The 19,734-nt window shown below is 41.8% G+C and overlaps 2 protein-coding genes across 5 annotated transcripts in view; both read left to right on the top strand.

The window, feature by feature from the left end:
- Bltp2 (bridge-like lipid transfer protein family member 2) overlaps positions 1-19,734 on the top strand; it is a 41,983-nt gene that overhangs the window by 20,395 nt on the left and 1,854 nt on the right. The window contains exons 27-39 of one of the 2 annotated variants that reach the window (XM_015501116.1): positions 581-680; positions 975-1,157; positions 1,511-1,632; positions 2,310-2,465; positions 2,552-2,673; positions 3,748-3,928; positions 4,786-4,872; positions 5,337-5,447; positions 5,584-5,719; positions 5,825-5,955; positions 6,129-6,230; positions 6,518-6,652; positions 7,079-7,916. In XM_015501116.1, the coding sequence (XP_015356602.1) occupies positions 581-680; positions 975-1,157; positions 1,511-1,632; positions 2,310-2,465; positions 2,552-2,673; positions 3,748-3,928; positions 4,786-4,872; positions 5,337-5,447; positions 5,584-5,719; positions 5,825-5,955; positions 6,129-6,230; positions 6,518-6,652; positions 7,079-7,261 (1,749 nt within the window). In that variant the 3' untranslated portion in view covers positions 7,262-7,916. Of the gene's footprint in view, positions 1-580; positions 681-974; positions 1,158-1,510; positions 1,633-2,309; positions 2,466-2,551; positions 2,674-3,747; positions 3,929-4,785; positions 4,873-5,336; positions 5,448-5,583; positions 5,720-5,824; positions 5,956-6,128; positions 6,231-6,517; positions 6,653-7,078; positions 7,917-14,316; positions 14,324-14,854; positions 14,859-19,734 lie in introns of those variants that run through there. The other variant, XM_048794099.1, reaches the window with a different exon arrangement.
- On the top strand, positions 8,049-12,337 carry Rskr (ribosomal protein S6 kinase related). 3 transcript variants are annotated; one of them, XM_048794120.1, is made up of 11 exons: positions 8,049-8,913; positions 8,994-9,077; positions 9,207-9,275; positions 9,648-9,717; positions 9,924-10,046; positions 10,216-10,256; positions 10,508-10,535; positions 10,637-10,726; positions 10,811-10,899; positions 11,010-11,120; positions 11,563-12,337. In XM_048794120.1, the coding sequence occupies exons 1-11, from the start codon at positions 8,722-8,724 to the stop codon at positions 11,782-11,784; spliced, it is 1,119 nt and encodes a 372-aa protein (XP_048650077.1). In that variant the 5' UTR covers positions 8,049-8,721; the 3' UTR covers positions 11,785-12,337. The 3 variants fall into 3 exon arrangements, with proteins under 3 accessions (XP_048650077.1, XP_015356603.1, XP_048650084.1); XM_015501117.2 differs by having other exon boundaries at positions 9,942-10,046; XM_048794127.1 differs by having other exon boundaries at positions 11,010-11,692.

Here is a 19,734-nt window from a genome sequence, read left to right on the forward strand (position 1 = left end):
TTTTTTTTTTTTTTTTTTTTTTTTTTTTAAGTTTTCAGCAGACACAACTTCTTTATTTGTATGTGGTGCTGAGGATCAAACCCAGGCCGCACGCATGCCAGGCGAGCGCGCTACCACTTGAGCCACATCCTCAGCCCCACATGATTTGATTTTAACCTAGCTTATTGTTTTTCACACCTGTGGCCTGGTAAAGTATGCACCCAATTAGGTTGGAGAATTTGGGTGGTTTGGGATAAGAGAGAACCATATAATTTCCTCTACTCTGGTAAGATCCTTTAAGCTAACTCAAGTCAGTGGAGTAAGTCATGTGTCATTTAACAGTGGGGTCCATCCTGTGAACTGTGTCATTAGGTATTTTCATCATTGTGTAAACATCATAAACTGTACTTATAAAAACTAAGATGGCTGTGACATCACTAGGTAATATAATCTTATGGAACCATCATCATATATAGTCTTTTATTAACTAAAACTTTATTATGTACATGACTGTGCTTGAAACATAGAGATCTATTACTCAATTGGTTAGGAGAAGCCACTGTTTCCCCAGAAGCTAAAGATGCTGCATTTCTGTCTTCAGGTGAAGAATATTGAGGAGCACCGACAGCGAAGTCTGGACTCTGTGCAGGAGTTGATGGAAAGCGGACAAGCAGTGGGAGGCATGGTTACCACAACCACAGGTCAGTTTTCCCCTGTCTTCTCATGATATGATTAGGAGCAGATGTGTATCCCAAATGGGCCTTGTTATTTCTCTACTCTCCATGCCTTTTTTTTGGTGGTGCTGGGGGCCTTGAGCATGTTAGGCAAGTGCTCTGCCATTGAACTACATCCCAAGCCCTACTTATCTAATCCTAACATCAGTGTATGCTGGAGTAAGACCATTTTGTATTATGTTGAAAGTAGATATAGCTGGGACACTCTGACCATGCCTTTATTGAAATGTCTTTCTCTTTGTCCTTTTCCCATATTTTCAGATTGGAACCAGCCAGCTGAGGCCCAGCAAACTCAACAAGTCCAGCGAATCATTTCACGTTGTAATTGCCGAATGTACTATATTAGTTACAGCCATGACATTGATCCCGAACTAGCAACTCAGATTAAGCCACCTGAGGTTCATGAGAACCAGGAAAAGGAAGATCTCTTAAAGAAACAGGAAGGTATTCAGGGTTCAAAAAGCTTTAGGGAGAGAAGTAGGAACCTGTGAAAGTAGTTATTTTCTTAGTGGTTTTGAGATAGTAATTATTAAAAGTCCTGTTGTGCACTGGCATTAATATTTTACTTTGCTCTATATTTTGTAAGTTCTGAGAGAATAACCTACATTATTGGAAGAAACTGGGATGGATGGGTATTGTTCTGATTCTAAAATAAGCGAGTATGTTTCTTTCTACCTATAAGCATCTTTTATTCCTTTCTTTGGGGAATAGGAGTGGCTCCAAATGTGGGTTAAAAGGTGGAGTAAATATTTAGAGAGAAACTTGAGCTTCTTATTCAGTTGCTAACAATTACTTAGGGGCTGTGGATACCTTCACCCTTATCCATCATGAGTTGGAAATTTCCACCAACCCAGCTCAGTATGCCATGATCCTGGACATCGTCAACAACTTGCTGCTCCATGTAGAACCCAAGCGGAAGGTGAGTATGGGCCCCTATAGAATGCTGGTTAGCCTCAGAGGAATCCATAGACTTTGTGCTTTATTTGTACTCTAGTAATAAAAGCCATGCTTCACACTGAAAAAGGACCTTTGACTGGTACATCCTCTACTAGGCAGCAGCAGCAGTTGAAATTCCACTAATCTAGGAAACATTTGAATGTCCTTATGACTATAGAGCTTTTGTTTCCCTTGACTGTTTTTCCCGGCCAATTCTCCACTCTCCACCTAAACAACTCTAAATATCTTAAACTATATCATTTTTGCCATCCCGACCCTATGGGCCTGGTTTATGAAACCCACCTACCCCTCATTGTTACTGCTAATGGTGACAGATATCTACATGACTTGTCTATTAAAAAAATCTTACAGAACAACAAATATTCCTGGTACTGGGATGTAGCCCAATGGTAAACCATGTGCTCAGCATGTGCAAGGCTCTGGTTTTTATCCCCAGCACCACACAAAACAAAACAAAAGTAAAATATTATTTCATTTCCCTTTCCATTTTTTTATATTTATTTTTTAGTTATAAGTGGACACAATATCTTTATTTCCTTTTTATATGGTGCTGAGGATTGAACTAAGTGCCTCACTCATGGTAGGTGAGCACTCTACCTCTGAGCCACAACCCCAGCCCCTCCCTTTTCATTTCTTTAGGAGCACAGTGAGAAGAAGCAGCGTGTCAGGTTCCAGCTTGAGATCTCTAGCAATCCTGAGGAGCAACGCAGTAGCATATTGCATCTGCAGGAGGCTGTGCGGCAGCATGTGGCCCAGATACGGCACCTGGAGAAGCAGATGTATTCTGTCATGAAGGTAGTCACCCCAGATAGTGTGAGGATAGGGAAGTCTTCTAGATTAGGGGAGATCTTCTCTTAATTTCTCCTATCCTGGTCCCCTAGTCTTTGCAGGATGATAGCAAGAATGAGAACTTGCTTGACTTGAACCAAAAGTTTCAGTTGCAGCTAAACCAAGAGAAGGCTAATTTACAGCTGGAAAGTGAAGAGCTCAATATTCTTATCAGGTACCCATCTCAGTATCCTGCCCTTTTCCACTTCCTTGCCCATGTTTTTATTGTTGTTGTTGTGGGGGGGGGGTTGTTGTTGTTTGTTTTTTATGTATTCGGGGTTTGAACCCAGGGGTGCTTTACCACTGAGCCATATCCTCAGCATTTTTTGAGACTGGGTCTCCCTAAGTTGCCCAGGCTGGCTTCAAATTTCTGATGCTCCTATCTCAGCCTCCCAAATAGCTGGAATTATAGTCATATGCCATTGTGCTTGGCTCCTTGCCCATGTTCTGACAGTCTTTATACCTAATTGCATTATCAAAGGCTGACATAGAAGTAAATTCAGACACAAGTATTGCTGGATTTGTCCAAAGAGGTCAAGAACAGGAGAACCCTTCCTCTGGGTCCTTAGTAACATACTTATTGGAAAAGGCTCTGCTGCAAGAAAATGAGTAATTGAGAAAGTGGCCTTGACACCATGTATCTGTATTGAAAATACCTTGAAGTCGATTAGTAAGGAACACAATTGCAGATAATAATCATAAAGGTTTTTAGTGGGGAAGAGACACTTTTATCAAGAAGCTATAGAGGTGAAAAATGTTGTACGTGTTTTTTGTTTTTTGTTTTTTTTTTAAAGAGAGAGAGAGAATTTTAATATTTATTTTTTTTTAGTTTTTGGTAGACACAACATCTTTGTTTGTATGTGGTGCTGAGGATCGAACCCGGGCCGCACGCATGCCAGGCGAGCGCGCTACTGCTTGAGCCACATCCCCAGCCCCTGTACGTGTTTTTTTTTGAGAGAGAAAAATTTTTTTTTAATATTTGTTAGTTTTCGGTGGACACAACATCTTTATTTTTATGTGGTGCTGAGGATCAAACCCAGCGCCCCACGCATGCCAGGCGAGCACGCTACCGCTTGAGCCACATCCCCAGCCCTGTTGAACGTGTTTCTATAGCCCAGCTGCGGGGGGGGTACTTAAAGAGACTACTCACCCACAGTAGGTTCATCTGCATCATTCCAGAGCATTCTATCCTACCCCCAACCTATTTAATGTTTCCCTTATTGGCTTTGGCTGTCCTGTTCATTTATAGGTGTTTTAAGGATTTCCAGCTTCAGAGGGCCAACAAGATGGAGCTGCGAAAGCAGCAAGAAGATGTAAGTGTGGTCCGCCGCACCGAGTTTTACTTCGCTCAGGCACGGTGGCGCCTGACAGAGGAAGATGGACAGTTAGGAATTGCTGAACTGGAGCTACAGAGGTTCCTCTATAGCAAGGTATCTGAGATACAGACACACAAAGGCAACTCTTTAAAGCATTGACCTACCTCAAATCCTCAGTTCATATAAAGAGATTTAAAAGGGGGGCTAATTAATATACGATTAGTAATGATGGCCGTGATTAGAAACATGAGCAGAGCTTCCTTAGATACTAAATGACACAAACATAGATATGTTTGATCAAATGCTTCTTTCACTAAGATTATCTATCCCTGCAAATGTGGCTCAGAGGGAAGTAATCTTCCAAGTCTAGCTTAGAATAGAAACATTCTAGGATGTGAAGGCGATCTGGCTACGACATCTGTCACCCCATTGATCGCCAGGGTTGATTTAGCTGATCTGGCTGGCTAGTCGGGTGTCCCCTTCCTCCCTCACCGCTCCATGTGCATCCTTCCCGAAGCTGCATGCTCAGTTGAAGAGGACAACCTTCCCCGATAGAGGAGGACTTCTTTGGTAGCTGCACTTCCCTGCTAGAACCTCCAAATAAGCTCTCAAGGTCCATTTGTAGGAGAACATAGGTTAGTCAAGCTTCTAAGACTCTAGACACATCCAAATGAGGTGCTCATTTGGATGGGGAAGAGGACATATTCACTACTTTCTCTCACAGAGGATGTTTGGAAATGAATGAGAAAATTTTTAAATGTCACAGTGACTGGGAAGTACTGTTATCCCTAGCCAGGAGTACCAGTGAGAAACTGGTTTAGTGGGTATGGTGATTCTGTGACATTTAAAGAGAGATCAAAGATTGGGACTAGGCACATGGAGGATCTGAAAACAAACAGGGTATTTAGCAGTTCTCTAGCAAGCTCCTAAGGTTAACTATAGTGGACTGGGGCAAAAATCTGTCTTTATAGGTGAATAAGTCTGATGACACAGCAGAACATCTTTTGGAGCTGGGCTGGTTCACTATGAACAACCTTCTCCCCAATGCTGTCTATAAGGCAAGTTTTTTTTTTTTTTTTTTTTTTTTTTTTTTTTTTTTTTTTTTTNGCAGCTAAACCAAGAGAAGGCTAATTTACAGCTGGAAAGTGAAGAGCTCAATATTCTTATCAGGTACCCATCTCAGTATCCTGCCCTTTTCCACTTCCTTGCCCCTGTTTTTATTGTGATACTGGGGATCAAACCCAGGGCCTTACATATGCAATACAAATACTGTTACCACTGAGCTACACCTTCAAACCTGTATAGCAAGTCTTATTTCCTCCTCACTGGTTCATATGCTTTTTTAAAAGCACAGGGCATTTATAATGGCTTTTCTGTGTAAACCCATTAAAAGAAACAATGTGGATCTGAGATGGTAAAATCTTGCTCAGTTTAGAATCTTGCTTCTCTGTATGGAGCATTTGTGGGTTGATTTGTGGCAATGAGGACATTTGATTGGGCTGTTGTTTACTCTGCCCTACAGGTAGTCCTACGGCCCCAGAGTTCCTGCCAGTCTGGGCGACAGTTAGCCCTCCGCCTCTTCAGCAAAGTCCGGCCTCCTGTGGGGGGTATCTCTGTTAAAGAACACTTTGAGGTTAGTGTACAGTCCCTTGGGAGCCCAGAAACAAAGGGCAATCCAAAGATATCTGTGTGTTATACTATGCTAATTAGGGGTAGGAAACTGAGGGATAGTGTCTGAGCTTAATTTCTTCAACTTTTTTTCCCTTTAGGTAAATGTGGTGCCTCTAACCATCCAGCTGACACACCAGTTCTTTCATAGAATGATGGGCTTTTTTTTTCCTGGACGAACTGTGGAAGATGATGAAGTTGGTGATGAAGAGGATAAATCCAAACTGGTGACTACTGGTAAGAACTTTTATGGTGGAGGACCAGAAGAATGGGGTGGCAGCCACAGAGATAGCAGATTGCTTCAGAAGGGGGATGGTAGTTGCTGTGCTTGCTTTTTCATAGGAATACCAGTGGTAAAGCCTCGGCAGCTAATTGCAACAGATGATTCCGTACCTCTGGGCCCTGGGAAGGGTGTGGCACAGGGCTTGACTCGAAGTTCTGGGGTCAGAAGGTCATTTCGCAAATCACCTGAGGTACTACATATACCCCTGATAATAGAAAAGTGGGAGACTCTATTGGTCCTGGCTGGGGATTTCTCTTGTTTTCTTTGAGTCTACTCCAGGATTGAAAGGAAGGGGTGATATTTAGAGTCCTGCATTTCTTCTGATATTTCCAGAGGCTCATGATATTCTTGTGCTTTTCCCAGCATCCTGTGGATGACATTGACAAGATGAAAGAGCGAGCTGCCATGAACAACTCCTTCATCTACATAAAGATACCACAGGTTCCACTGTGTGTCAGCTATAAGGTCTGTACCTCCTCAGCACTTTTTAGGAACAGGGAATTTAGAACAGAATGGAAAGGGTACCAGTAAAGATCATCAGGGATTATAATCAGAGATTATAGACAAACTGGGTGATAAATCTGCTGTTCCTTCTGCTTCCTGCAGGGGTTAGCATCTTACTAGACTGAGGTAAGGAGAAATCAGTATCTGTAGGTTGATGTTGCAGGACTGATTTACACTCAAGTACTGGCATAGATTCAGAGTAGTGCTTATGTACTTTTTTCCCCTCTTCTCTCCCCCTTCTCTTGCAGGGTGAAAAGAACAGTGTGGACTGGGGTGACCTTAATCTGGTGCTGCCTTGTCTGGAGTACCACAACAACACATGGACATGGCTAGACTTTGCCATGGCAGTCAAAAGGGATAGCCGCAAAGCCCTGGTTGCCCAGGTATCCCGCCAGGGCTCATGGCTGTTTGGTTAACAGGGGCTGGCAAGTAGATCCCCTGCTCAGGAACCTTTTTTAGGATATATTTAATAGTTGTTTTGAGAATGGGCAGGTGACTGAAGTGAGAGCCTTCTTCTCTTTTGTCCTCGCCACAACTTTGCCCAAATGATTAAATTAAATGTTTACTGCTTTGTGTAATGTTGACAACTATTAATTTTAGGGAACTAAGGGCTGCTACAACCTTAAGTTTAGAATGGGTTCTAATTAGACTGTGAGCTTCTTGAAAGCAGAGACCATTTTATAATTTGAGCTGCTCTCTTGTGATTTGTATATATGTTTAATAAATCTTGGTTGACTTGGTTCACTTTGATTTATTCTGCTTGCCCCACTAATATTTACCTTTCCTTTTACTCCTCTCCAACCTGCCAGGTAATCAAAGAAAAATTAAGGCTGAAGCCTGCAACAGGGTCTGAGGTCCGAGGGAAGCTAGAAACTAAATCAGACCTGAATATGAAACAGCAGGAAGAGGAGGAGAAAGCTCGGCTCCTCATCGGTTTAAGTGTGGGTGACAAGAACCCTGGCAAGAAGTCCATCTTTGGCAGGCGCAAGTGATCTGGCAATTCAAGTGGCTGCAGTACATGATCTGACTCTGGCTCAGGCCCAGGGACTTGTGGGATGGGAGGGGCTTCCCCTTATCCACCAGGATTTGTGGGGGTTTAGAGCCCACAGAGTACTATGGAGGGAGGCATAGCTCTTTAGCAGCTGGCCTGTTCCCCGCAGGGCATGGTGGACAATAATACTGAGTTCATCTCATGCTGATTAGGCCCAGGGCCAAAGAGGCAAGAAGAGAGCAAGACCCCAGGGAATGGACCCATGGCTGGGATCCTGTTTCCTTGGGGTCAAGTGGAAGGGTGGGGGAAGAGTCCTGATCAAGTATGATAAATTTTTATAGACATATATATATATATAAATATATATATATATACACACACACATATAAATATATTTCTAAGCATAACTGCTTTCCCTCTGTGCCAGGAAGCCAAGGGGAAGGGGCTGATCCTCTGTCCCTCCTCTACTGCCTTGTATGAAAAAGGTATTAGTGTTCTAGGGGAGAATCAGCTTCTCCCCAATCTGTGTGCTCACTTGGGAGGATGGCAATAGGAGCTAGGGCTGGCCATGGGTTCCCTACTCTTCCCCCGGATTATGCCCTGGAGAATGGCAAAAAAAATGACCTAAGGAGAAAAAAAAAATATTTTAAATTTGATGCTGTTTTTTTGGTTTATTTTTTGTGTTAAGTGCATGTGTTCAAACTGTCTGTATCCTTTTCTCCCCACCTACCTGAAACATCCTATAGCTGCCACTCTGAGGGTGGCCTCTTTTCTTCTGTGCCTGAAGATTCTATCACAGATACTTGCCAGTCCTCGTATGACATTGGTCCAAAGCTGATGGGTCTGTACACATTAGAACAGGCGGGGCTCCTGTTTAATTCAGCATCCAGTGGAGGGATTGCTTATATAACTGGGACAACAGATTTAGTGGAAGGAGAGAGGAGGCAAAGGCTGGGAATGGGGGCGGTGAGCTGTCGGCAGGGGCAACACACCCAGGTGACTGCACCTCACAAGGTAGGCTGTGGGGGCTCTGGCAGCCTATTGAAAGTGAAGGAGGCATGGGCCTCCTGAGGCCCAGGAAGTGCCTAGTTACTAGCATGTCAGTGATACCCATTGTGGGGGTGGGACAGGGAGACTGTGATGTGAAAGCATTGCAGCCCTGTTCTGAGGCACAGGTTGTTTTCCTGGTGCATCATGAAAAAAAATTCCAACGGTTGCTTTACTAGAGGATTTGAATTATGTCCAGGAAATCCAGATCTTCTCACAAAGCAAGGGTAATAGGAATTTTGATTGATATTCAAAAATGTACCTCTAGTGATTGAGACTTGAGGGGAGTGCCTACTAAGATGTGCAGAAACTGTAATACTTCAGGGCCAGGTTTAGAGTGGCTCCCTTGCTTCTCAGCAGGGTGACAACATCCAGGGCCCCTGGGTCCGAGGCTGGAAGAGCCTCTGGTCAGGTATGGGGACCATCAGGTCAGGTCTGGAAGAACTATGGCAACTACAAGGGCATCAATGCCTACACCAGGAGCCCCTAGAGGCGACCCCACTGCTGGTAGAGAAGCCTTTGTCTGAGTGGCCAGTGCCTCAGTTCATCAGCCTCTTTCTACCAGAGTTTCCCATGAGGCCCATTAGGGGGCAGCAGCAGTTGAAGGTAAGACATCTGAATCCCTGGGAGTGGGTCTCTTTGGGGGAAATCTATAAACCATCTTTCTATTCTCTTTCTCTATATAGATTTTAGGTCTTGTGGCTAAAGGCTCTTTTGGAACTGTCCTGAAGGTGCTAGATTGTGCCCAGAAAGCTGTATTTGCAGTGAAGGTAGGGGCCTGGGTACTCCTTCACATTACTCTCTAGTTCCTGCTTCCCATCTTTGTTCCTGAGAGTTTCAGAGGAATAAACAATTCAATTGCATGATTTTCTATAAGTCATCACTCTTTCCTTTTATAGGTGGTACCCAAGGTAAAAGTCCTACAGAGGGACACCCTGAGGCAGTGCAAAGAGGAGGTCAGCATCCAGGTATGCACAGAGTCCTGGAAGGATGATGGGAAGAACCACAGGAAAGCATCATTCTTGACCAGCTTTTCTAATTTTTCTGGTTCTGTTCTCCCCATCTGCTTTAACCTTAACACCAAAGTAGATCCTAAAAAACGTAGCTAATACCTATTAACACAGTTATTCTAGGTTCTGTGAGGGAAATCTCTCCAGCATGTCCTAGTGTGTTCTTTAGTGTTATGCTGGTTCCAAGATTACCAGGTAGTCCTAATTACTGAGTTCCTCTGAATGCAGAGTTGAAGTAGCTGCTCAATTTCTGCACAACCTGATTTCTTGGCTGACTCTCTCTTCAGTGACACTGTTCTTTTCCTAACTTCCTGATTTCTTTGTCCCTAGAGACAGATCAACCACCCTTTTGTACACAGCTTGGGGGACAGCTGGCAGGGAAAACGGCATCTCTTCATCAGTGAGTGACTGGCCTCTTTCCTCATCCCCTAGGGTCCACCTACCATTGTTACCTATCTCTTTAGGCTTATTTTGCCTTTGCTGTCTTCCCCTTCTCATAGCACTTCTCTATTCCAAAGGGAGAGGGAATAGCAGGTGATATCAGTTTGGATAGGAGGCCTATAATGCCTTGAGCCCTGGTGTTGTAATCCCCCAAACATTGCCTAGATTTCTGGTGCTTTGCAGTGTGTATCTACTGCAGCACTGATCTGTACTCCCTGTGGTCTGCTGTTGGCTGCTTTCCTGAGGCTTCCATCCGTCTCTTTGCGGCTGAGCTGGTCCTTGTGCTGTGTAAGTAAGAAAGGGAAATGGGAAGGGAATAATTAAGTTGATGGGGAGGAGAGAATTGATATTAACTCTGGAAGCCAAAGAATAAGGAGAAAGATAAGGTAGGGGTTACCAGGGAAACTGGAAAGAACAGGAGAACTTCAGTACACACCATGCTTACTGTCATCCACAGGCTATCTCCATGACGTGGGCATCATCCATCGAGACGTGAAGGTAGAGTTAAGTGTTTTTTCACTTACTGATGTGGGGGTTCAATAAGAAGTTCCAACAGGTCTGAGGAGAAAGCAGTTGGAGAGCTGAGAACATTTGATCATGGGGCCCTAGTGGGTGCCAAGGATTTGTGTGATGGCTCTTCCAAATATAGCTTTGAATGCCGAGTAAGGGCACCTTCTTCATTTTGAAGGGTATACATGATAAAAGAGTTGAAGAGGAATAATAATAACTTCTCCTCTGTGATCTTTCAGATGGAGAATATCCTTCTGGATGAAAGAGGTAAGTCTTTTCTTCCCTAGCCCCAAGATGAGAGATACCCTTATCATGGCTGATCAGGGGTGGAACAGAGTGCTGTTGGGTTGCCTTATGTTCTTTCATAGGCCATCTGAAACTGACAGACTTTGGTCTGTCCCGCCACCTGCCCCAGGGAGCCCGAGCCTATACTATCTGTGGCACTCTTCAATACATGGGTGAGAGAGGCTAAAGCTGGTGGGTAAATACTGGACTGGTATATAGCCAAAGGATGTCATGATGGGTATCTTTCAAATCCATAGCCCCAGAGGTCCTGAGTGGTGGGCCTTACAACCATGCTGCTGATTGGTGGTCCCTGGGTGTCTTGCTTTTCTCTCTGGCAACTGGAAAGGTGAGAGATTGGTAGTGGTATTGGGCAGAGAAGAGAACTTTGCCCTGTGGTGGGAAGAAGGAAGACCTTAGGAAATCATGTCTCATTCCCTCCTCCACCTCTTCACTCAGTTCCCAGTGGCTGCAGAGAAAGATCATGTGGCCATGTTGGCAAGTGTGACCCACTGTGACTCTGAAATTCCAGCTTCTCTTAACCAGGAGCTCTCTCTCCTGCTTCATGAGGTAAGGGTTAGCACTGCTTTCCTTATTGACTGTTAAACCATTCAATGCCCTATCATTAAGGTGATATTTCCCATTTCTCTGATTAATACTTTTTGGGGTTTTTGGGGGATTACTTCAACTTAATCTAATTATCTGCCCTCTAACCATACATTCCTGAGTTCCTGGTCCTCCAAATCACCTCACCATCCAGAACAGACAGATCCTTTCAGAGTCTTGACCAGTGCTGCACTCTTCCCATCTGAAAATTCACACATCCTAGCTCCTTTATTTCTACCTTTGCCTCAAATTAGCCTGTTTCTCCCCCTTTTACAAATCTTTTACTCTTTAGAGTTCTTTTCCCTGTTCTCCACAGCTCCATGAACTTCATTCTCCCTTTTCATGATCTTTGTTTAGTCTCTTTCCTGTCCCAATTCCTCATCCTTCATACTCTATTTCCCTTCAGCTCCTATGCCAGAACCCCCTCCACCGTCTACGTTATCTACATCACTTCCAGGTCCACCCCTTCTTTAGGGGTGTGACCTTTGACCCAGAGCTCCTACAGAAGCAGCCAGTGGACTTTGTCATGAAGACACAAGATACTCAGCCCAGTCCATTGGAGTCCAAACCCTTCAAGGACTTTGACTGTGATCTGGAGTCCTTCCTGGTCCACTCTGTCCCTGCTTGACCCTGTCTACTATAGATTGGGGCCCAGCTGGGAACCTGAGGATCTCTTCCACTACCAACTCAGTATTACCACTTTGATGATCTAGTTTTGACTTTGTAGCCCCTTACTATTCTATTCTTCTAGGCATTAGTCTAGAGTTCAAATTTTGGGCACTCAGTTCCCCATCATACAACTTACCGGTTCATATAACATCTCAGGTCAGAGTGGTAACTTTTTCCTTTGTTTCACTTCTCCAGTCTGTAGCAAAAGGCTTCCTCTACCTTTCTCTTTCCTTGTTTCTTTGCCATGTTTCCTTTCTTGGGTAATAACAACACTTCATGGACTCCAAAGGTGCTATTTATATGTTTAATAGGCTAGTCAGAAGAAATATGTTTTTCAAAGGCTTAAAAAGTTGGCATCTTAACACCTAAATATGCAGCTAAAAAATAGAGTCTGGGAGTTGGGCATAGTGATGCATGTCTGTAATTCTAGCTACTTGGGAGGATAAGGCAGGAAAAGTTTGAGGCCAGACTTGGCAACTTAATGTCTCAAAATGGAAAAAAAAAAGGCTGGGGATGTAGTAGAATGTTCTTGAGTTCAACCCACAATACTGGGGTTAGGGGGAACTAAAACAAAAACTGGGGCTAAAGGTCAGTTGTCAGTAAATCTAATTTTTAAAAATTGGAAAATGAGCTAGGTATGGTGGTGCATGCCTGTAATCACAGAAACTTGGGAAGCTGAGGCAGGAGGATCATAAGTTCAAGGTGAACCTCAGCAACTTAGCAAGACCATGTCTCAAAATAAGAAATAAAAAGGGCTGGGGTTATAGCTCAGTGGTAAAGCACCCCTAGGTTCAATAATTAATACCAAAAAAAGGTGGGGGGAATGAATGCAATAGCCTAAAGTGAAAAAGAAAATAGAAACTAAAACATGGGGGATTAAATGTCTTCTCTAGGGGTAACTGGAATAGCTACCAAAATATTTTCCAAAAGACGAAAAGAAGTAGTGAGCTGAACATTTCTCCTAGACAGCTCAAAATGCAGTTTTTTATCGGCAAATCAAGGGATTCAAAGGCATACATCAACCTTAAGATTTAAGGTTAGAGATGTATCTCAAGAACCTTTTCCTTTTGTAAGAAAAATCACCTGGTCCTTGAATTTACAAACAATTCTTTTTTTTTTTTTTGGTGCTGAGGATTGAACCCAGGGCCTTGTGTATGCAAGGCAAGCACTTTACCAACTGAGCTATATCCCCAGCCCTACAATTCTTTTATGACTTTCTTTTTTCATTTTCCTAAACTAACTTCTCAGAAGCTTCATTTTAATTCTGATATTTGAGGGGAAAATTTGCTTTTAGCTGGGCATGATGGTGCACATCTATAATCCCAGCAGCTCTGGAGGCTGAGGCAGGAGGATTATGAATTCAAAACCAGCCTTAGCAACTTAGGGTCTTGCTGAATTCTTGGTGCCTCACTATCTCTAAATAACATATAAAAGGGCTAGGAATATAGCTCAGTGGTGGAGCACCCTTGTGTTCAATCCTTGGAATTACCCCCCCCCCCAAATTTGCTTTTATATAGACCACGTTATATCTTCAATTATATCTGTTCTCTCTTTTCCAATCCAAAGAGTCTGAGAGTATCCTGTATATTTGTGCTTACTATTTCTGTCTCTGTATTAAGCCAGATTTTGCCTGTATATAATTGGCATTTTGTTAGTCTCTGCAGAATTGCTTTTTCTGGATTGTACTTCAGCAGTCCATATGAATCTCTATAAAACTTGAGTCTGTAAAAAGGTGTTAATCATTACAGTTCATAAATTTTCTCTGTGTCTAGTTGTGCTTTTCCTGAATTGCTGTTTGGTTTTTACCTTAAAGATAGTAAATATTCAACTGACTATCTTTTTCTTCTCATGCTAATATTAGACTACTTAAAGCCCAAATTGTGCCCCACCTTCAGCAACCATTTATGTATTTTGCATGTTAGTCACATTCTTGGTTCCAACTTGCTTTTATTTTCCTTATTCTCAGTTTTCTATTCTAATCTTTTTAAAAATTACTGTATTATCTACATTTTTGTAAGCCTTTTTTGGAATAAGATTGGGATATAAATAAATAAAAGAATGTATCCTTTATCCTTTTATCTCATTTTTATAGTTTTATTACTTTTAAAAAGTTGTGATGAGGGCTGGGGATGTGGCTCAGTGGTAGAGCACTTGCCTCACATGTGTGAGACACTGTGTTCAATTCTCAGCATTGCATATAAATAAGGAATAAAATAAAGGTCCATCAACAACCAAAAAAAAATTGTAATGAACAGAATTATATATTGGATAAAATCCCTAAACATAAAAAAAATGGGAATTAATGGTTTCTAAAATAGCAATTAAGAGCATTAGCTTAGAATTTATATCTGATGCCTAGATTTATCTGTCTCTGTCTTTTTTGGGGGGTGGGGGTACTGGAGATTGAACTCAGAGGCACCTGACCACTGAGCCATATCCCCAGCCCTATTTTGTATTTTACTGAGAGACAGGGTCTCACTCAGTTCCTTAGTGCCTCGGTTTTTTGCTGAAGCTGGCTTTGAACTCGAGATCCTCTTGTCTTAGCCTTCTGAGCCACTGGGATTACGGGCATGTGCCATGGTGCCCAGCTTTCTCATTGTTTTTAAATAAGTCATTTCAACCCTTCTGGAGCATAGTTTCCTGATAAATAAAATAATCACTGGTTCTTTATTTATCTATTATTATTTTGGGGGGGGGGGTGCCAGGGAGGTTTCTTACTCTAACCTAAGGGTCTGGGGTATACTCAACAAGCACTCTACCACTGAGCTGCATCCCCAGCCCTAACCACTGGTTCTTAATTGTGGAGGGGTGGGATTCAGATTTCAGTGATGCTTTTTGAAAGGTAGATAGAGAAATTTTATGTTACTATATTTCTGGTTCAGTGTTAATGTTAGGTTATCCACCATTATGTGGCATTTCTGGTCACAGCAGCACAATGTGTTAAGATCCTTAGGAAATGTTTAACGTAGTGTCACTAGAATCCTTTTCCTAGGTCAAATTAGATAGCTTAGAGATCATCATCATGTAAGTGTAGTTTGAATTATTTCTTACCAAATAAGGACATTTTTTTAGGTGGCTACATGGTGCAGTGAATAGCACACTGGACTTCCAAATGAGGACATTTTCAACATACTCTTCAGTGGTATACTTCAGCAGTGATTTTCAGGGTATAGTGGAGAAGGTAAAAGAAAAAAAATTAAGTGAAAAGCTGAAAAAACTGGCTGACCTCGAACTTGCAATGCTCCTGCCTCAGCCTTCTAAGTAGCTGGGTTATAGGTATGTGCCACTGCACCTGACTCATATTTTTTTTTTTAAAGCTCTTGACAAAAAAAAAAAAAAAAACTTTTTGAAAATTCTACTTAAAAGAAGTAACCAATGAGCTGGGCATGTTGGCACATGGCCTGTATCCCAGCTACATGGGAAGCTGAGGCCCTCAAGTTTGAGGCCACCTCGGCAAATTAGCAAGGCCCTCAGCAACTCAAAAAATAAAAAGAACTGGGGATGTAGCTCAGTGGTGAAGTGCCCTTGGGTTAAATCCCCAGTACCAAAAACAACAACAACAACAAAACTACATTATTAATTCCTGTTATGGGCTGAATTGTGTCCTCACCAAAATTGTTATGTTGAAGTCCTAACCTCCAGTACCTCATAAAGTGATTTTATTTAAAAATTAGTCTTTAAAGAGGTAATCAAGAACAGATTTGGACATAGAAGGAAGATCATTTGAAGATAGGAAGAAGATGGCTATGTGTAAACCAATGAGAGAAGCCTCCCAACCCTGTTGGCACCTTGATCTCAGATTTATAGCTTCCGGAATTATGAGAAAATAAATTTTTGTTGTTTAAGCCATCCTGTAGATAGAACTTTGTTAAGGCAGCCCTAGCAAACTAATACAATTCTTATGAAGAATTTTAAAAGATTAATCAGGAATGATTATTTTGTTTACAAAAGGGCTACTTTTCCCCCTATAGGTTGGTTTTGCTTATATTCTTTTTTTAGTTGTAGATGAACACAATACCTTTTGTTTATTTATTTTATGTGGTGCTGAAGATCGAACCTAGTGCCTCACGCGTGCACGGTAAGCACTCTACCACTGAGCCACAACCCCAGCCTGCTTATATTCTGAGAATATGTTTCAGATTTTATTGGCCTCTCCATGAGTTTTGCTGGTATACAGAGTCCTATTGATTAGCAACTGTCACACTGCCTGCCTTGTTCAGTATACCATTATACAATAGCAGGTGTCACCGTCTATCCTAGCTGGCAACCCAATGCTGGGTTCACAAAATCTGACTATTCCAATAACTCAAAAAAAATGACAAAGAAAGCATGCAACCACAGAGAGTTACCTTTTCAATATTCCTGAGACAGCTCCGTGTCCTTAAGAGTCCGTGGAAAGAGAGAGAGCCACCAAAATTCTTTATTCTTAAACAAGGAACACACAAAGGGAGGTTCCATGGAACATTCTATCTCCAAAAGGGCAAAAGGGTAGGATTACAAAGGAACAGGTGAGTGTAACTCAACCACCACAGGCGATGCCTATATCTGGAGCCACACCTTGCTATCTGAGCTGGGATAATACCCAAGTCACTATAAAATGTAGTAATTGGTCAGAGCCCCAGGGCATCAGGACTTGAAGGCGTGTTCATCCAAGGCAGCTCCTGACAAGCAGGGATAACAATTCCATAGTTTATCATTTGATTCTGCTCAAAAATGTCTAGTGGATATTTACAGGGTAGTTGATTTGGATTACATAGTTAGATTTTTATAAAATAAAAAATTTCTAGTCCTAAAATTTAAAAATTATAAATTTTAAAATAGTTGAAACCCTATCTCATATTGTGCTATATACTTAATTCTAAATATTTAAATGTAATCATGAAAACATTAAAAATCTTAGAACAGGAGGCTGGGCTTGTAGCTCAGTGGTAGAGTGCTTTCCCTGAATGTGGAAGGCACTGGGTTCGAGCCTCAGCACCACATAAAAATAAAATAAAGGCATTGTATCCATCTACAAATGGAAAAAAAAAAATCTTAGAACAGGGACTGGGGCTGTAAGTAGTAAGGTGCTTGCCTAGCACGTATGAGGCACTAGGTTTGATTCTCAGCACCACATAAATAAATAAATAAAATAAATAAATAAATAAAATAAATAAAGGTATTCTGTCCATCTACAACTAAAATATAAAAATAATTATCCCAACTTATTAAAAAATAACATTAAAAAATAAAAGTATTGGGGCTGGGATTGTGGCTCATGTGGTAGAGTGCTTGCCTCTAGCATGTGTGAGGTACTAGGTTCGATCCTCAGCACCACATAAAAATAAAATAAAGATATTGTATCCACCTAAGACTGACTAAATAAATAAATATTTTTTTAGAAAGGTATTGTGTCGGGCTGGGGATGTGGCTCAAGCGGTAGCGTTCTCGCCTGGCATGCGTGCGGCCCGGGTTCGATCCTCAGCGCCACATACAAACAAAGATGTTGTGTCCTCCAAATACTAAAAAAAAAATATTAAAAAATCTCAACCACATAAAAACTATAGCTAGCTGAGAGTGGCAGGGCATGCCTGTAATCCCAAGGGCTCAGGAGGCTGAGGTAGGACTGAAAGTTCAGTGCCAGCCTCCGAAATTTAATGAGGCTAAGCCACTTAGTAGACCTTGTCTATAAATAAAAAAAAGAGCTGGGGATGTGGCTCAGTGGTTAAGTGCCCATAGGTTCAATCACCAGTAACGCCACCTCCCCCCCAAAAAAAACATACTATAGCTAAAGATATTATTAATCAAATCAGTGGACAAAAAATATATTTAAAAAAAAGTGTCAGGAGTGGTGGCACATATGACTTGGTAGGCTTAGGCAGGAAGATCTGAAGTTCCACGCCAGCCTCAGCAATTTAGTGAGGCCCCAATCAACTTAGTAAGACCCTGTCTCAAAAAAAAAAAAAAAAAAATGCGGGTGGGTAGGTAGGGCTGAAGATGTAGTTCAGTGGTAAAAATGTAGTTCTGGGTTCAATCCCCAGTATCCCCCTCAGAATTCTTACAAACTAGAACTTTTTAAAAATATTTTTTAGTTTTAGGCAGATACAATATCTTTAGTCTACATTTATGTGGTGCTGAGGAACCAACCCAGTGCCTCTGCATGCTAGGTGAGCACTCTACCACTGAGCCACGACCCCAGCCCCAAACTAGAATTTTTTTCAAAATAAGCATAAGGAATATGAACTTATAAAATAATTAGACCTATATTAGTTGGCCAGGCAGGATTTTTGCAGGAAAATCACAAGTTTGAGGCCGACAGGAGCAATTTATCAAGACCCCCCTCTCAACAATAAAATTTAAAAAAGGGCTGGGGATATCAGTGGTAAAGTGCTCCTGGTTCAATCCCCAGTACCCACCCCCAAATTCCATTTTTTTTAGTTAATTATTTTTTATTTGTTCTAATTAGTTACCAAATTCCATTTTTGTACAAGACTTAATGATGTCTCCCGCTCCCATGTATGTATGTGTGTGTGTTTTATTTTTATGTGGGACAGTTAGGAAGAGGTAAGAAAGAAAGGTAAGGGAAAGAACCTGGAAGGGAATGAGGTATAATGCAAGTGGGAAAAAGAAAGGGAAAGAAAGAAAAGCATTAGTTCTCAATCTCAGACAATGCATCAGCTAATTTTTGGAAAAAATAAAATCTGTATGTATGTGTAAACAAACTGTTATATATGTATGTGTGTATGCATATACTTTATAATGGTGTACATATAGTTGGGTCCCTTAAGAGGACAGAATGGATGGGAGAGTCTGCCTTTACCATATCTTTGCATTTTATTGTTTCACTTGCTAGAACAATATAGCATTTGTTGAAAACCATCAAATTTTAAAGTTATGTAAAACAATATAATCTAATTTTGTTTATATCCTGGTCTTTCCAAATTGCTTGGAAGCACCATATGCCTGTAGCTGTCCTCCTGACATCTGACATGCCAACTGCAACAAGGAGTAAAAAGTTTCCAGTTAACTCATTTTTATAATACAAGCTTTTATTCCTGGCATTTGGAGTTCTCTGCCTTGGTTTTCCTGTCACTTCCCAACCTTGTTTTTTGTTTTTGCTTGATCCCCTGCACCAGTACTGTGAATTGAACCACCCAGGGCCTTTAAGATATTAGGTAAGAACTCTACCACTGAGCTACCTTCCCAGCCCTTTTTAAAATTTTGAAATTGGATCTCATTAAATTGTCCAGGCTGGCCTTGAACTTGTGATTCTCTTGCCTTCTAAATAGCTGGGATTATACTTCTGTGCCACCCTGTCTAGCAAAAGAGAAAAGGGGACTGGCCAGTGTGGTGGCATACACCTGTAATCCCAGCAGCTGGGGAGGCTGAGACAGGAGGATCATGAGTTCAAAGACAGCCTCAGCAACTTAGCGAGGTACTAAGCAACTCAGTGAGACCCTGTCTCTAAATAAAATGCAAAATGGGTGGCTGGGGAGATAGCTCAGTTGGTAGAGTGCTTGCCTCTCGTGCATAACGCCTTGAGTTCAATCCCCAGCACCACCAAAAAAAAGGAAAATGTTCTCTGAACTTGGGAGCCTCATGCAAGTGCTCTACCACATACCTACAATCCCAGCCCTGTTGAGTCTTTGATTGACCACAAATACTACTTCGGATTTCCTCTCTTGAGTTTCAGACAATCCCAAATTCAAGATGGGCTCCTCAAGGGTAGGGATTGGCAGAGTGCAAGCTTAGCCCTGGGGGTTGTGGGGAGATTTGTCCTTTTTTTTTTTTTTTTTTGCNTACCAAAGAGAGGTATAGTTGGGTCATTTGGTGATTCCATTCCTAGTCTTTTGAGGAATCTCCATACTGATTTCCTTCATCTATAAAATGAGGATATTTGTGTGTGTGTGTATACCAGGGATTGGCCACA

The sequence above is a fragment of the Marmota marmota genome, unplaced genomic scaffold (genome assembly GCF_001458135.2).
Source record: "Marmota marmota marmota unplaced genomic scaffold, marMar, whole genome shotgun sequence".
Taxonomy (NCBI): Eukaryota; Metazoa; Chordata; class Mammalia; order Rodentia; family Sciuridae; genus Marmota; species Marmota marmota.